The sequence below is a fragment of the Neoarius graeffei genome, chromosome 17 (assembly GCF_027579695.1).
Source record: "Neoarius graeffei isolate fNeoGra1 chromosome 17, fNeoGra1.pri, whole genome shotgun sequence".
Lineage (NCBI taxonomy): Eukaryota > Metazoa > Chordata > Actinopteri > Siluriformes > Ariidae > Neoarius > Neoarius graeffei.
The window spans coordinates 14,733,194-14,751,964 of NC_083585.1; the positions used below are offsets into that span (position 1 = coordinate 14,733,194).

Here is an 18,771-nt window from a genome sequence, read left to right on the forward strand (position 1 = left end):
CTGTTTCCAGTCAGCCAAGATATCCTCCGTTTCTGTCAACTTATTGCCTTGGTCATCATTGATGGCACTGATGCTGCTTTTGCATCGTTGCTTGGAAGAAGGATCTTGAGTCATGCCTTTCTGCATGCTGTTTGACCTCCTTAGCTCGAGCCAGCCACCACTGGTTTTGAAGGCACCGTAGCTCGTTTTGGAAAGTGTTCCTAGCCCGCCTGTATCGTTCTCTGTTTATAAGGGTGTCACAGCTGAGGACAGCTTGGAAAGTGACGTGCTTCTGGTGTAGTAGTTCCATAATAATATGGTAATTTTCACTGAACCAGTCCCGATGGTTGCACTTTTGCAGGCCAACAGTGTTCTTGGCGTAAATGTAGAGTGCATCACAGAGATTCTCCCATTTTTGGTCAAGGGATTGGCTTTTGATGCAGGTGTTGGGCAGATTGATTCTTGCAACTGCTGTGCTTTAACTGGGGCTTTCATTCGACTGATATTAAGTCATTTTGGCAAGTTACTTTTCCACTTTTGCACAGATATGTGAATACACAATTTCAAGTGAGCACATATCATTTTATGGTCTATCCATCAATCAGCGCTGCAACGAACTCTTGAATCAATGACATCACCCTTGTAGTGTGTTGGTAATGCAGAGGCCAAAACGAGTGCACAGTTTGAGCAGCAGTGTACTCTGTTCGTTCGCGTCCCCAAGACCATGGCAGCCGATCACATTTGGCCAGGCTTCCATGTCAGTTCCTGCTCTGGCGTTAAAGTTTCCAAGCAGGAAAACACTATCTCGTCTTGGAACTGCTGCTAATACTTCCAACTGCTGATCATAATAAAGAGCTTTCTCATTGGACACGTAGGTTGGAGCATATATGCTGATTACTGTGGCCATGAAGTTGTCTAGCTTGATTCGCATACTCATCACCCTAGAACTGGTCCCCTCTCAGCTGATCACAAAGGGGCAGATGGTGTTCACACGATGGTGATGTCTTCAAACTTTGTCTATTTGGGGGTCTACCAAAGTAGAGGAAGGTGTAATCACCTTCAACAAATTCCCCTTCACCTGGAATCCGACATTTGCTGAGACAGGCAATGTCGATGTAAAAGCATTTGAGCTCTGAAGCCACTAATACTGATCGGCACTCAGGAGCTTGGCACTTAGATGTTGTTACATCAGATAAAGTCTGGACATTCCAACAAGCTATCTCAACTTGTTTCAGATATTTGCGAGCTGATCTGGGCTGATCAGAATTGCAGGGTCCACAAGGCTTTACCTGGGGTCTGCCATGCCTGTTGTTTTGCTGCCCAGATTTACGATGCAGATGTAGTTGCTTATTTGATGCTTTCAGGTCTGTAGCAGGTAAAGATTTCCACAACAAGGGGTTGGTAGCCCCAGGCAGTGGGCAAGCAGGCTGCCCTCTTCCATGCTTATGCTCCTCGATGAGTAGATTATGGAGTGGAAACATATCATATATATCTTGTTCAAAGAGGCTAATTGTTGAAGGGCCAGTGGGCTCACCCAAGCAGGGACTGACCCTGGCTTTTTTCGGGGTTTACTCCCCTAGATCTGCCGTGTTCTGCAAAATCAGGGGTGCCAACTTGGAGGCACAGCAGATGGTCTTTGCCATGTGAGAAGCTAGATGGTGGGCCATGATGTTTGGTTGGCCTATTTTGCGCTTCACACAACGCTGGATATGGGGAGGCCAGTCTGGGATGCCTAGATGTTAAATGGCCAACCAGAAAGATGCTACTCCTCCAGTGATCCTTGCCCCATAAAACTTTTGGGATTGGCCACTTTATTAGGAACACCCATCCACCTGCTGTTTTATGCAGTTCTCTAATCAGCCAATCCCTAAACAGCAGCACAGTGCATAAAATCATGCAGATACAAATCAAGAGCTTCAGTTAATGCTTTAAGACAGGGGTATTCAATTACAAGTCACTGAGGTCCAGTTATTAAATTTTGTCCAAGTAGAAGGTCCGAACCGAAGTCCAGCTTGTGTCTTATAGCCTTCCCCTATGTCCACATTTTCATATGGTTTCAACAATATTTATTGTTAATTTCCAATGCAGGAAATGAACTGAGTGCACAACTATCTCTTTTACCATAAATAAAAGTAGTCCCAGGAAAATAAATTCAAGGCCTTTATTTCAGATTAAAGAAAACAGAAACCTCAGAATAAAATAAATAAAAAAGTGCAAACAGAGTGGAATAACTCCTTTTTCTCTTAAATTAAAGAGGTCCCAACCTGAAGAATTGAAGGCCTACACTTCAAGTAAAAAAGTCAACTCAGAAAACATTAACTAAAAAGTGCAAACAGAGCATTGACTTAACATTTTCTCTTCTTTGTTCTTAAAATAAGGAGGTCCCAGCCTAAAAAAATGAGGGCCTACTTTTCAAGAAAAAAAGTCCACATCTTCAGAAAACAAGTGGCTTTTTAGGGGGGAGAAATGCAAACAGAACATTTTTCTTTGAACTTTTCTCTTTTAATTCTTTTTCTTCTACTTTTCTTAATGAGAAAAATGGGCATGTGGCTGACCTGCCAGTAATTTAAATCTTGGTTGGAATGGAGTTAGTGCCATTCTCATGCAGATATGTAGGTGTTCATTGTTGAGCCTAGAACGGTACTTAGTTTTGACAATGTTCATAGTGGAAAAAGCTGACTCACAGGTGTAAGTCGATCCAAACATAGTCAAGGTGTGCAGTGCTACTTTGGTTAGACGAGGAAACACACTCTCAGACTTTCTGTAACCAGAAAGTACCAGGGTCAGTTGTCAGTTGTCTCAAAATGCTCTCTTAATGCAGCATTTCCTTGCAGGAAATGAGCTCAAGCTGTAGAGATCCTGCATGTGCCCACTTGAATGTCTGAGTCGCCTCCTTCGAAAATCCTCTGACTTCTCTGATGAGGAAATGATTCTGAATTAGCAGGAGGAGCTGCTGCCCAAGGTAGAAGCTGTTGAACCACTGAAATTTACTTAAATTTACTTAAAGTTACTGAAATTTCTAATCAGCTTGTTAATGAAGTCAACATAGGGAAAAACATCTCTCTCACCCTGAATCTGTTCCTGCAGTTTTGGGAAGTGTTCACACTCTCCTTCAAGATCTCATCTCATTATCTCAAGCCACTTTATTCTGTTCTACAGGGTCACAGGCAAGCTGGAGCCTATCCCAGCTGACTACGGGCGAAAGGCGGGGTACACCCTGGACAAGTCGCCAGGTCATCACAGGGCTGACACATAGACACAGACAACCATTCACACTCACATTCACACCTACGGTCAATTTAGAGTCACCAGTTAACCTAACCTGCATGTCTTTGGACTGTGGGGGAAACTGGAGCACCCGGAGGAAACCCACGCGGACACGGGGAGAACATGCAAACTCCGCACAGAAAGGCCCTCGCCGGCCACGGGGCTTGAACCCGGACCTTCTTGCTGTGAGGCGACAGTGCTAACCACTACACCACCGTGCCGCCCCACTGTGTTCATTATTTCAGCAAATTGTTCTGATAGAGTGGCACACAGAACAGTCTGATGGATGAGACAGTGGTAAGCAATAAGATCTGGGTTGTCCTCTTTCATCCGGGGCACAGCCCCCTTCTCTTTTCCCACCATGGAAGGGGCACCATCTGTGGTGACAGAGACAACCCGCTTCATATCTATCTTTCTCTTTCTCAGCATCTCTTTTATTGCTGTTGAACCTGTTACTGAAATTTCTAATCAGCTTGTTAATGAAGTCAACATAGGGAGAAACATCTCTCACCCTGAATCTGTTCCTGCAGATTCTGACTTTCTGGTTGCTGTTCTCTCCTCTTGTGTGTGTTTCAAGTGGTGTTACACCCAGCAGGTCCTCACAGAGCTCCTTCTTATCTTTGTGAAAAAATCTCACATACACCAAAAGCTGGGCATTGTCAGTAACATCTGTAGACTCGTCAATGGCCAAAGATAGGCATGGTGCACTCTGAATAGCTGCATCAAGCTGTGCCAGTACATCATCTGCTAATATTTCTGACTTTCTGGTTGCTGTTGTAGCTGACATCGGGATTTGTTTGACTTTTTCACACATCTCGTCTTTTTGTTTTCCCTCAAATAATGTCTCAGCAACGGCGTTTAAGCACACCTTCACAACTGTCCCATCACTAAATGTTTTTTATGTTGCCCCAAAATCCACGTTACTTTTAAGGAACATTCGTTTGCATGTTGCTGGGCTGTAAATGTATGTGTGATGAGTCGGGTAGACCTGTCATACTGTGCTTGCAGTTCGGTTATTTTGCATGCCCTCAGCTCAGACTTCAGGGGATAACTTTGCTCAAAAGAGCTGTGCTTTGTTTCGTAGTGGTGTTTCACATTGCCACTTTTAATTAATGCCACGTTTTTGGAGTATATGAGGCACATTGGTTTTGAACTGCTCGCCGGAAGAATGAACATATATTTCTCCATCCATTCATCTTTAAAACAACGATTTCCCTTGTCTACTTTCCGCCGCCTTTTGGAACAAGCCATGTTGTCTCTCTTCCTCTCTGCTTGTTGCTCTGCTGTGGTGCGCTGGGTAAACTAACGATTTTATTGGCTCAACTGAGTGAAGCTATTGTCGTATTAACTGGAGTAGCAGCGCCCACTGTCAATAGCCACGACCGTCCAAAATAATACTCCATGAAAATTACTTAATCTCGTGAATTTACCATTGGTCACGGGTCCGGACAGAACCATCACTAGGTCCGGATCCGGACCGAGGTCCACCACTTGGTGATGCCTGCTTTAAGAGCTTCAAACATCAGAGTGGAAAAAATTGTGATCTTTGTGACTTTCACTGTGGCATGAGTGTTGCTCAACCATGTTGAGCAGAAAAACATCTCAGCATGCAACAGCAGAAGACCACACTGGGTTCCACTCCTGCCAGCCAAGAACAGGAATCTTAGAATCAAGAACAAGTTCCTATTAAAGTGGTCAGTGAGTGTATATAATCCAGTCCTATTCTTTAACCAGTGGTCAGCAAGCCAGAACCAAGGTATATTTTTAAGCAGAAACTTATGAATGACAAGCATCATGTCAAATATTTTAATATTAAAGACATTCTAGTGAAGCATTTTGAAATGTTCCATATTGTCTATTGATGCATATAAATGATATTAGCTACCTAGCAAATGCACCATTGCTATAAGGCCTTTGCTTTGCATACTTACACAACACTTTATAAAACTTACAATCTGAATGGGCTTCAATTAGACTGAGAGTTTCACACTAGGCAAGCCATCTCCCTTTCAACACCTAACATTAGTCACAAAGGGCTCAGCTATTATGTCATGCAAGACCATACTGAGAAAGAATGTTGTCCTGTTCTCGATGGGCAGTGAATCATACAATGCTCACTACAAGACATGTGAACACTGGAACCAGAGCATGGCAGTCCATCTCCAGGCCAGGGCAAACAAGCACAATTCTGGCAAGCAGAACAAAAATCACATTCCTCTCTCTCGCTGGCGCTGTTCAATCTTCTAGAAGATTGAACAGCGCCAGCGAGAGAGAGGAATGTGATTTGTATTATTTGAACAGCGCCAGCAAGAGAGAGGAATGTGATTTTTGTTATCAGTTAGATAAGTAAGGACATGTGAAACACTTCAGGCTAGGAAGAGTCACTATTTCATTCTACGTTACCTAACTAAAGGGGTGAAAGCAGTAAAAAAAAAGTTACCGTATGATAATGATACAATGTATTTGTATAATCGTTGTATAATCCAAATACATTATAATAAATATAAAGAATTTGTATGATCTTGGATGGCATTAAAAATACAAAACAGCAGCCATACCACAGTATGGCTATATATTATATTATTTAAATAGGGGAAACTGCTCTAAAAGTTTTAAAACAAATGAAAACAACATAGGAACACTATTTTCTTCTATTGGTATATTTGTTCGTTTTTAAATCAGTCTATACTGTATTACAGTATATTGGACATGTACGTGATGCACCTGGAAATCTTTTTGTGTTACCCTCATTTATTCTGCTATAGCATAACAGTAACATTAGTAGCATTAACAGTACAACAGTTTCAAGTTTCCTCAAGCCATACAATCATGCTGACATACCAGCTCGCCCCTATATAAACAAAAAGCAAATTTTAATAGGAAAGCTTGTGAACGTGGTCCAGAACATTCCATGCATTTTCTATAGAAGGCCAGATAAAGGAGTGGTAGGAAAAGGCTGGATAGTTTCACACAGATGGAGGGAAACATGATGGACAGGTATGAAATGGGTTTATTAAGGAGAAGGTTTTTGCAAGATCTTTTGTTGTTGCAGACTCTGAACAAATGGGGTGATGGCATTATCATGGTTATCATGACTTGTTGTGTTATTAGCCTTTCAGTCTGGGATTGGAGAGGGAGGGTAAGGAGAGGGTAATTTTGATGTTTTCAGTGGCTGTATCCTAAGTCTGGGTATGAACGTTATGTGATATCATTTTGTATTTATATGATTAATAGATTGTGGCATAGTGGTGCAATGGTTAGCACTGTCACCTCACAGGAAGAAGGTTCTGTGTGGAGTTTGCATGTTCTTCCCATGCCTGCATGGGTTTCCTCCGGGTGCTCTGGTTTCCTACCATAGTCCAGAGACATGCGGATTAGGTCAACTGGCTATTCTAAAATGCCCAGATGTGTGAATGTGAGTGTGAATTGTTATTTGTCTCTGTGTAACCCAGCAATAGATTGGTGACCTGCCCAGGTCATGTTAAGTCACCTGGGACTGGCTCCAGCTTCCCCTTGCAATGGATAAGTGGTAGAGATAATAGATGGATTTGATGAATAGATGGATTAAGAGAATGTTCACATACTTGTTTTTATAAAGATAGGGAATTAATTATCTAAACCCTGGATAATAATAAAATGCTGAGTATATGCATGTCCAGCACATCCTCAAACACATTTTTCTAATGACTGGAAAAAGTTTTTTTTTGTGTGTGTGTGTGTGTGTGTGTGTGTGTGTGTGTGTGTGTTAGCATTTATCAAATTGTATATTCTTCCAATGATCTGCAGAAGTAGTTCTTATCTTGGTCAGGGTTGCAGTGGATCTGGTGCCTAGCCCTGGGCATGAGGTGGAGACACACCAAAGATGGGGTTCCAGTTAAACTCAGGACACCAGGCCCACACACACACACACACACACACACACACACACACACACACACACACACACACACACACACACTTATTTGCAACTAAGGGCAATTTAGAGCAACCAGTCCATCTGCTAGCATGTTTTTGCAAAGTCAGAGGAAACTGGAGAACCCAGTGGAAGCACACACACACACACACACACACACACACACACACACACACACACACACACAGTGGTGCTTGAAAGTTTGTGAGCCCTTTAGAATTTTGTATATTTCTGCATAAATATGACCGAAAACATCATCAGATTTTCACACAAGTCCTAAAAGTAGATAAAGAGAATTCAGTTAAACAAATGAGACAAAAATATTATACTTGGTCATTTATTTATTGAAGAAAATGATCCAATATTACATATCTGTGAGTGGCAAAAGTATGTAAACCTTTGCTTTCGGTACCGGTATCTGGTGTGACCCACTTGTGCAGCAATAACTGCAACTAAATGTTTCCAGTAACTGTTGATCAGTTCTGCACACCAGCTTGGAGGAATTGTAGCCCATTTCTCCATACAGAACAGCTTCAACTCTGGGATGTTGGTGGGTTTCCTCACATGAACTGCTCGCTTCAGGTCCTTCCACAACATTTCCATTGGATTAAGGTCAGGACTTTGACTTGGCCATTCCAAAACATTAACTTTATTCTTCTTTAACCATTCTTTGGTAGAACGACTTGTGTGCTTAGGGTCGTTTTCTTGCTGCATGACCCGCCTTCTCTTGAGATTCAGTTCATGGACAGATGTCCTGACATTTTCCTTTAGAATTCGCTGGTATAATTCAGAATTCATTGTTCCATCAATGATGGCAAGCTGTCTTGGCCCAGATGCAGCAAAACAGGCCCAAACCATGATACTACCACCACCATGTTTCACAGATTGGATAAGGTTCTTATGCTGGAATGCAGTGTTTTCCTTTCTCCAAATATAATGTTTCTCTTTTAAACCAAAAAGTTCTATTTTGGTCTCATCCATCCACAAAACATTTTTCCAATAGCCTTCTGGCTTGTCATGTGATATTTAGCAAACTGCAGACGAGCAGCAATGTTCTTTTTGGAGAGCAGTGGCTTTCTCCTTGCAACCCTACCATGCACACCATTGTTGTTCAGTGTTCTCCTGATGGTGGACTCATGAACATTAACATTAGCCAATGTGAGAGAGGCCTTCAGTTACTCAGAAGTTACCCTGGGGTCCTTTGTGACCTCGCTGACTATTACATGCCTTGCTCTTGGAGTGATCTTTGTTGGTCGACCACAACTGGGGTGGGTAACAATAGTCTAGAATTTCCTCCATTTGTACACAATCTGTCTGACTGTGGATTGGTGGAGTCCAAACTGTAGAGATGGTTTTGTAACCTTTTTCAGCCTGATGAGCATCAACAATGCTTTTTCTGAGGTCCTCAGAAATTTCCTTTGTTCGTGCCATGATACACTTCCACAAACATGTGTTGTGAAGATCAGACTTTGATAGATCCCTGTTTTTTAAATAAAACAGGGTGCCCACTCACACCTGATTGTCATCCCATTGATTGAAAACACCTGACTCTAATTTCATCTTCAAATTAACTGCTAACCCTAGAGGTTCACATACTTTTGCCTCTCAGATATGTAATACTGGATCATTTTCCTCAAAAAATAAATGACCAAGTATAATATTTTTGTCTCATTCGTTTAACTGGGTTCTCTTTATCTACTTTTAGGACTTGTGTGAAAATCTGATGTTTTAGGTCATATTTATGCAGAAATATAGAAAATTCTAAAGGGTTCACAAACTTTCAAGCACCACTTTATATGTGTGTGTGTGTGTGTGTGTGTGTGCGCGCGCGCGCATGTGTGTGTATAACTGAGCCCTTCTACTTTGCTTCATTTTAAAGCATAACAAGCCCCCCCAAAAAACTCTCAGTAAAAGCGCAACATCTCTTTAAACCAGGGGTGTCCAAACTGATCCATAAAGGGCCGTGTGGCTGCAGGTTTTCATTCCAGCCATGCAGCAGCACACCTGACTTGGCTCATTCAATCAACTGAACTGTCTTTACACAGTCAAATACTTGCAGCCACACCCACCCTTGATTAAAGGGTGGGTGTGTCAGTTGATTGAATGAGCCAAATCAGGTGTGCTGCTGCATGGCTGGAATGAAAACCTGCAGCCACACGGCCCTTTATGGATCAGTTTGGACACCCCTGCTTTAAACTTTTGTACTGTGTGTGATCCTGCTTTTAGCATACAACCCCGATTCCAAAAAAGTTGTGACAAAGTACAAATTGTAAATAAAAACGGAATGCAATAATTTACAAATCTCAAAAGCTGATATTGTATTCACAATAGAACATAGACAACATATCAAATGTCGAAAGTGAGACATTTTGAAATTTCATGACAAATATTGGCTCATTTGAAATTTCATGACAGCAACACATCTCCAAAAAGTTGGGACGGGGCAATAAGAGGCTGGAAAAGTTAAAAGGTACAAAAAAGGAACAGCTGGAGGACCAAATTGCAACTCATTAGGTCAATTGGCAATAGGTCATTAACATGACTGGGTGTAAAAAGAGCATCTTGGAGTGGCAGCGGCTCTCAGAAGTAAAGATGGGAAGAGGATCATCAATCCCCCTAATTCTGCGCTGACAAATAGTGGAGCAATATCAGAAAGGAGTTCGACAGTGTAAAATTGCAAAGAGTTTGAACAGATCATCATCTACAGTGCATAATATCATCAAAAGATTCAGAGAATCTGGAAGAATCTCTGTGCGTAAGGGTCAAGGCCGGAAAACCATATTGGGTGCCCATGATCTTTGGGCCCTTAGACGGCAAAGCATCACATACAGGCATGCTTCTGTATTGGAAATCACAAAATGGGCTCAGGAATATTTCCAGAGAACATTATCTGTGAACACAATTCACCGTGCCATCCGCTGTTGCCAGCTAAAACTCTATAGTTCAAAGAAGAAGCCGTATCTAAACATGATCCAGAAGTGCAGACGTCTTCTCTGGGCCAAGGCTCATTTAAAATGGACTGTGGCAAAGTGGAAAACTGTTCTGTGGTCAGACGAATCAAAATTTGAAGTTCTTTATGGAAATCAGGGACGCCGTGTCATTCGGACTAAAGAGGAGAAGGACGACCCAAGCTGTTATCAATGCTCAGTTCAGAAGCCTGCATCTCTGATGGTGTGGGGTTGCATTAGTGCATGTGGCATGGGCAGCTTACACATCTGGAAAGACACCATCAATGCTGAAAGGTATATCCAGGTTCTAGAGCAACATATGCTCCCATCCAGACGACATCTCTTTCAGGGAAGACCTTGCATTTTCCAACATGACAATGCCAAACCACATACTGCATCAATTACAGCATCATGGCTGCATAGAAGAAGGGTCCGGGTACTGAACTGGCCAGCCTCCAGTCTAGATCTTTCACCCATAGAAAACATTTGGCGCATCATAAAACGGAAGATACGACAAAAACGACCTAAGACAGTTGAGCAACTAGAATCCTACATTAGACAAGAATGGGTTAAGATTCCTATCCCTAAACTTGAGCAACTTGTCTCCTCAGTCCCCAGACGTTTACAGACTGTTGTAAAGAGAAAAGGGGATGTCTCACAGCGGTAAACATGGCCTTGTCCCAACTTTTTTGAGATGTGTTGTCATGAAATTTAAAATCACCAAATTTTTCTCTTTAAATGATACATTTTCTCAGTTTAAACATTTGATGTCATCTATGTTCTATTCTGAATAAAATATGGAATTTTGAAACTTCCATATCATTGCATTCCATTTTTATTTACAATTTGTACTTTGTCCCAACTTTTTTGGAATCGGGGTTGTATTAACAAAGAACCAACCCTAGCAAAATGACTCTATGGAACAATCCCATACTGCAACATGACCTGAACTCCAAAGCCCCACTGACAGAAATATTTGACCTCCATAGCAATGTGCATGTGACATTATAAACAGGGACAGTGTAGCCAGACCCTGTTTTTCTGCCAGTTTTTTTTTTTAACCTGCAACTGAATATAAAAGTGGCCAAGTCAAACAGGTTGTACCATAAGTAGAGAATTGTTTTAAATAGAAAGAAAAGTGTCTATCATTGTCAGTATAACTGAGTATTGGTATCCTTTTCAAATTCAATATTATCATAAATATGCACTATGAGGGCTTTTTGGACTCTGTATGTATGTATGTATGTATGTATGTATGTATGTATGTATGTATGTATGTATGTATGTGTGTGTGGGGGGGGATGGGGTGGATTAGTGGAGGGGGAGCATGTCAAATATATTAAATGACCCCTCACCTACACTGATCATAGGAGGTGTTTTTTTTTTACTCAAGGCTAAATTTACTCTCAAAGCTACACTGTTGGTTCTTCAAGTTTAAACCATACCATATGTTCTTCTACAAGTATGTCCTCATAGAAAAGGTGATTGAGAATATCATTCCAAGCTCTTTTAGCTCAAAAACACAATTTAGCATCTTTTTGTGGGCTGGTTTAAAAAAAAAAACTTATTGAGGATGCCAACATCACAGAGTGATTTACAGAAGGGTCCTCGAAATAATAAATAATAAATAATAAATAATAAATTAAATATAAACTATAAAAGTGATACAAAATAAAGTATGAAAACATAATTTAATAAAGTGGTTTACATCAACCCATGAACAATGAGTGAACTGAGGAAAAAAAAATCTATGACTAAAGCACAATAGACTAAAAAGAATAGATTGAATTTCAAGAGTTAATGAATATCACACTTCTAATTTTACTAGAAAACTATATTCCTGAGACCTTTTTTAAATTTACTTAATGATGTATTTTCCCTTAATGACTTATCTAATTTGTTCCAGTCATTTACAGCAAAATTTATGGATGTCCACAGGCCCCAGTTTGTATTAACTGCTGTTTTTCCAAATATTACTGTTGAATCTAGTGTTATAGTTGTGATAATCCTTATTGAAATTAATATTAAACTTATGAGCGAACAGCTGATTTAGGCATTTGTAAGTGAAAATAACTCGGTGTTTGGCACGTCTTCGGCTAAGTGGTACCCATTTAAGATTTTTTAAGGCCTCCGTTCCTGACGAAGGAAAAAGTAAATCTACAATTATATGTGCTGCTTTATTGTGGAGAATTTGAAGTTGTGCCATAAGAGTAGAATTCCCCCCATCACCCCATATGATGTCAGCATAGTCGAAAATAGATAAAATATAGTCAAGTCAAGTTTGTTTGTATAGCGCTTTTAACAATAGACATTTTCCCAAAGCAGCTTTACAGAATCTGAATGACCCAAGACATGAGCCAATTTTATCCCTAATCTATACCCAATGAGCAAGCCTATGGCGATGGTAGCAAGGGAAAAACTCCCCTGGACGACACAAGGAAGAAACCTCAAGAGGAACCAGACCCAAAAGGGAACCAATCCTCACCTGGACAACAACGGACAACATGACTATAACATTAACAGTTAATATAGCTGTTCATAAACAATATCCGGGCCTCTAGAGACAAACAGGCTTTAATTCGCCTGAGAAGACCCAACTTCTTATTTATCTTGGAACTTATATAATCAATATGAATTTCCCAGCTTAAGTTAGTATTAATAACCACAGCTAAATAGCTAAATGAGGTTACAGCTTCTAGAACATTATTACCAATGGAGATAAAAAAAGAACCCACTTTACTTAAGCGCTGGCTGCTACCTATTAGGATGAACTTAGATTTCTTAATGCTAAGAGTAAGTTGATTAGACTCAAGCCAAGAACAAACTCTAGAAAGATCAGAATTTAACATAGATTCAATGTCATGCAGAGACTTAGAAGATATATATATATATATATATATATATATATATATATATATATATATATATATATATATATATATATATATATATATATATATATATATATATATATAACTGTGTCATCTGCATAAAGAGCTACATTGCAATGTTCCAGAACGTCAGGCAAGTCGTTGATGAAGATAATGAATAACAGTGGACCCAAGATAGAACCTTGGGGAACTCCAATAGGTATGTTAGCAAGGTCAGAATGGACATTACCACAGACAGTAGTTTGACTTCGACTAGAAAGGTATGACTGGAACCAGGAATAGGCAGAGTCAACCACACCCAACTGCTTAAGCTTCGACAGCAAGATTGAGTGATTAACAGTATCGAAGGCTTTTGTAAGATCGAGAAATACAGCACCAGTGAGCTTGCCATCATCCATAGAAGTAAGAATATCGTCTGTAAATTTAGTGAAGGCTGTAACTGTTGACGAATTAAGTCTAAATCCATACTGGTTAGGAGAAAGCAGATTATTGCCAGAAAGATTGTTATATAGTTGAGAGTGTACTGCTTTTTCAAAGACTTTACAGGTTGACAGGATGGATATTGGCCTGTAGTTAGACTGATCTTGCTTGTCACCTTTCTTGAAAAGAGGTGCTCTTGCTTGCTTCCATACTGATGGGAACCTTCCAGTCCTGACAGAGATATTGAAAATAGAGGCCAGAGAAGAAGCAATGATGTCCACAGCATCTTTCAGCATGTGTGCACTTATCTTGTCTAATCCCACTGCCGTATTGGGTTTAAGCTGTTTAATCAACTTTTCAATACAGTCACATGAAATTTGTTGAAAAGAAAAGGAAGTGCTGGGAGTTTTCACGTTGTCCAAGTTCAGCTTTCCAGAAGATATTTTCTCGGCAAGCTTTGAGCCAATATTGACAAAAAAAAGTTATTAAAAGCCGATGCAATCAATGAAGGACTTGTACAGGTTTAGATTTGTACACATTACACATCTACATGTTTTGAAATGATTATGAAGAACATACTGTAGAACTCACCCTCAGGCAGGGGCAACAATGTGATGGCTGTGCTGAGACGGCCGCTCCCAAGACTGACTAGATGGGGGCGTTCCGCTTGAACCTTAAGCCCCTTCCCTGTCTCTATCAGGTCTAGTGGAGTGCTCTGTGGAGGGAAAGAGGTCAACCTGACTAAGGATCTGAATCTGGTTTATGAACTGCATTACATTATTAGTAATAGTATTTGTTGCATTTTATTGAGGAGCATTATGCAGGAAACTCCACAAACGTGCCATTTTTAGTGGGGTGGGAACAATCAGTGATGAAATTTCTGTATACTCCTCAGCACTGGTTTGCTCTAATCCTGCTGGTTTGGCTGTAATTTCTAATGTAAATGTTACAGCTACATTTTAGTAATTGCGTGTATTAAAAGATCCTCAGTGACTTGTAAATTGAGAATTAATTTCAGTAGGAATCAGTGGCCAAGGATGCAGTGTTTTCCCCCCCTTTTGCTGTGTCTCATGAGCTGAAAGAAAGAGCTAGAAATTTGGAGTTGAGTAAGCTGTAGTTGTCATGGTAACCATGTGATGGAAGAGCTGAAGCTTGTCTTTTTGCTATCTTGCAGTGACATTATTGTTCTGAAGCTTTCTTACTGGTTATTTTTGTACAAGATGTTGTGGTCTGGGCAGCACAGTGGTGTAGTGGTTAGCACTGTTGCCTCACAGCAAGAAGGTCTGGGTTCGAGCCCCGTGGCTGGCGAGGGCCTTTCTGTGCGGAGTTTGCATGTTCTCCCCGTGTCTGCGTGGGTTTCCTCCGGGTGCTCCAGTTTCCCCCACAGTTCAAAGACATGCAGGTTAGGTTAATTGGTGACTCTAAATTGACCGTAGGTGTGAATGTGAGTGTGAATGGTTGTCTGTGTCTATGTGTCAGCCCTGTGATGACCTGGCAATTTGTCCAGGGTGTACCCCGCCTTTCGCCCGTAGTCAGCTGGGATAGGCTCCAGCTTGCCTGCGACCCTGTAGAACAGGATAAAGCAGCTACAGATAATAAGATAAGATGTTGTGGTCTGAGAATGTTCCAGATGTAACGTTCCCTCACATCTCTTTTTTAATGTCTCTTAATCTGCAACCCTACTAAGAAATATAATATTATGTAATGATTGTAGTTTTTCATTTGAATTATTTTACATGTTTACTGATGGAATTCCATGGCTATGCTTGGCTGAGAAATATGTTGAAATTCTTTTCTTTGGATATAGATTCATAGATTCATCAAGTAGAAGCATGATTTCATTCTCATGCTGTGTACTCAGAAGGTGCTTTATTTTTCCATGGTGCTTTGTGTTGCCATTATCCTTGTCCTTTCTATAGGTTTAAACTAGTGTAGATGCTTAACATATTAATTTAGCTCTATATAGACACAATTCTCTATCTGAGAATGTATTAACAATGATAAGTGTAGTTTATTCTTCTACACCTGTATGCTGTAATAATGTATAATTCCACTATCTGGTGTCACTCAGAAGAGGATGGGTTCCCTTTGGATGCTGGTTCCTCTCAATGTTTCTTTCTCCTTTCATCTCAGGGAGATGTTCCTTGCTTCTGTTACATCTGGCTTGCTCATTAGGGATCTAAATCTACATCTGGATTTCTGTAAAGCTGCTTTATGAAAATGTCTAATGTTAAAAACACTATAAAAATATAATTTTATTGAATTAATTGTTTAATTCATAGTTGTTTATAAAGACACCATTGTTCATTGTTTATATTAATGTCAACAGCAATATCATAGAACAAAAATATACACATGACAATTACCATCAGATTACATGGAATTTTGAATAATATCTCACCTGTAGCACCTGATGAGTCTGTAGGCCATGATTGGGCATGTTTCTGTTCACACGGTCCATGTCTCCTGTGTTATTTGTTACTCCCCCTAATATCTGAGCATCCTGAGGGACATGAAAGACAGCCTTGAGAACCCATTTGCAACCCATTTTCTGTTTTGTCTGAGCAAAAGTAATACACAGAGCACATCTGTGAAACCTTATTACAATTCTCGGACTTCTCAGCTTGGAGTTGAGCAACTTGTAGTTGTCATGGTAACCGATGCTCTGTATCTGGGGTTGACCCATTCAATTCTTTTGCAACTGCAAATGGTCCAAAAAGCTAGACTTTTAATCGGAACTAAGAAAAGACAGAACATCACTCTTGTCCTGGTTCAGCTGCACTGGCTACCAGTGAGGTACAGAGTTGATCTTAAAATTTTACTTTTTGTTTTTAAAACGCTTAATGGTCTAGCCTGACAGTACACTTCTGATCTGCTTACACCATACTCTGTTCCCAGGTCACTTAGCTCATCCTCACAATTACTACTCTCAGTACCCCATTCACATCTCAAATCCAAAGGTGACCGTGCCTTTTTTGTTGCTGCCCTCAGACTTTGGAACAATCTCCCACTTCAGATCAGATCCTATCCCACCACTGATAGCTTTAAATCAAATTTAAAGACCCACCTTTTTTCTCTTGCCTTTAGTTCAGTCTGAGGTTTCTAAATGGTGTTGTCAAGTCCACTATCCATACACTTCTACTTTTACTCTATATCATATACATTTTATTTTATTATTATATTTAATTTATATGACTTTTATTTATCTTTTATGTATTTATTTTAGTTTTTTTATTATTATTTAGTTAATCTAACTTTTATGTATTTTTATTTTTGTGTTTCTTATCCTTGCTTTGTACTTCTGTATTGATAGTATTGAACTTCTTGCTTTTTATTAACCTATTTATCTCTTTGTTCCTCAAATGTATTCTTGTATTGTCCATTTTAATTATATTGACTGTAAAGCACTTGACTTGACAATGCGGCGGCACAGTGGTGTAGTGGTTAGCACTGTCGCCTCACAGCAAGAAGGTCCTGGGTGCGAGCCCAGCGGCCGACAAGGGCCTTTCTGTGTGGAGTTTGCATGTTCTCCTCGTGTCTGCATGGGCTTCCTCCGGGTGCTCTGGTTTCCCCCACAGTCCAAAGGCATGCAGGTTAGGCTAATCGGTGGCTCTAAATTGACCATATGTGTGAATGTGAGTGTGAATGGTTGTCTGTGTCTGTGTGTCAGCCCTGTGATGACCTAGCGACTTGTCCAGGGAGTACCCTGCCTCTCGCCCATAGTTAGCTGGGATAGGCTCCAGCTTGCCTGCGACCCTGTAGAACAAGATAAAGCGGCTAGAGATAATGAGATGAGATGGGATGAGATGAGGCTCCAGCTTGCCTGCGACCCTGTAGGACAGGATAAGCGGCTACAGATGATGGATGGATGGATGGATGGATGGATGGATGGATGGACTTGACAATGCATTTTGGAGGTTCACCACCTCCCAGCTTGGTTATTTGGGTGGCACGGTGGTGTAGTGGTTAGCACTGTCGCCTCACGGCAAGAAGGTTCTAGGTTTGAGTGGCTCCCAAATAGATTCAAGAAACAACCTTTACACAAAGATGCTTCAGATTTCACCATTCACATAAAGCACAGTAACATTCCCCTGTTCTCAGCTGAGCTCAATCCAAGACATGGCACACTCACACATGCTGCCCTCCCCTGGAATTCCTCCTGACTTACTCACAATCTTGGCTCTGACTTTTCTTTTTACCAGAGCAGACAGAAACAAAGGCAGGTTCAGAAATGGCTATATTTGTCCATGACCTATATAGAGAGATGGCAGTAATTCTGCAATCTGGGGAAGGGGGGGAAAACACCCCACTTTCCTGAAAATGGGCTTGCAGTGAATTCATACATGAAAGACTCAAGCTTCATGGATGTTAATGCATTAATCAGTACAAATGTCCTCATTGTTATTTAATTAATTTAATTAATTTTTGTTATAAAAGAAGTAGCTGGTTAATGAGTGTCAAGTTGAATTGGAAATCACTGATAAACCAGTCATTATATTGTAAATTTGTGAGATCATGATAAAAGATGTAGGAAAATTTGTATAATCAACAAAATAAAATATACTCAAACCACCACTTCACAAAAGTCACAAAAGAATTAGACAGCAACATGAAAAGGTGTGCAGCTTGTAGTAGTAAGTCAAGTTCACCACTTCTTTGTTCAAGATTATTTACTGTGTAATTTATTTTTATTATTATTATTATTATTATTATTATTATTATTATTATTATTATTATTATTTTCAGTTTTAACAAATGTTCATGTCCTCAGATGGGTTCAATGCAGAGAACCTTAATTTCCCCTTGGAGATGAAAATAGTATTTAAAAAAAAACTATGCAATATTCTTTATTTGAAACTAAAATTTACTTTACCTTTTGCCAGTGGTCCAGCAGTGCAATCTCACCATATCTTATTTGTGATCCTTCAGCCAAGAGTATCCCTAACCATCTTACAGCAAACTAAGAGTCAAACAAGGTGTACTATAATCTGTTTGTCAGACTACTCTCCATTCAGAGCAAAGAATAGCAGACTTTGCAGTGCAGACCTGCCTGTACATGCTTCAGTGAGCCAGAGCCTGCATTCCAGCCCACCAGCCAAAGCCCTGATAATAGACGCTATAGAGCAGGTCAAAAACAGCAGAGAAAAAAGAGAAAAGGCAGAAGATGATGGAAAGCAAATGGGAACTTCTAAAGCTCAAGCTTAGACATGGCAAATGTGCAAAACTGCAAGGGAGAAACAATGAAGCCACTGTATATGGGTCACTGGAATTCATACAATTAGACACTATTGGAGGCACACAGCAGATTCTTCTAATCGGGTTGGATTTGATCTCACTCCAGAGGCCATTCATG

The 18,771-nt window shown here is 40.3% G+C and overlaps 1 protein-coding gene across 6 annotated transcripts in view; it reads right to left on the reverse strand.

Moving 5' to 3' along the window:
* Positions 1–18,422, reverse strand: part of phldb1b (pleckstrin homology-like domain, family B, member 1b) — a 196,098-nt gene extending 177,676 nt beyond the window's left edge. For all 6 annotated transcript variants that reach the window (XM_060943763.1, XM_060943759.1, XM_060943762.1 and 3 more), the window contains exons 1-3: positions 18,292–18,422; positions 15,820–15,921; positions 14,010–14,133 (exon numbers count right to left, since the gene is read on the reverse strand). In XM_060943763.1, coding sequence (XP_060799746.1) covers positions 14,010–14,133; positions 15,820–15,879 — 184 coding nt within the window. In that variant the 5' untranslated portion in view covers positions 15,880–15,921; positions 18,292–18,422. The remainder of the gene's footprint in view (positions 1–14,009; positions 14,134–15,819; positions 15,922–18,291) is intronic.
* Between the last annotated feature and the right edge of the window lie 349 nt (positions 18,423–18,771).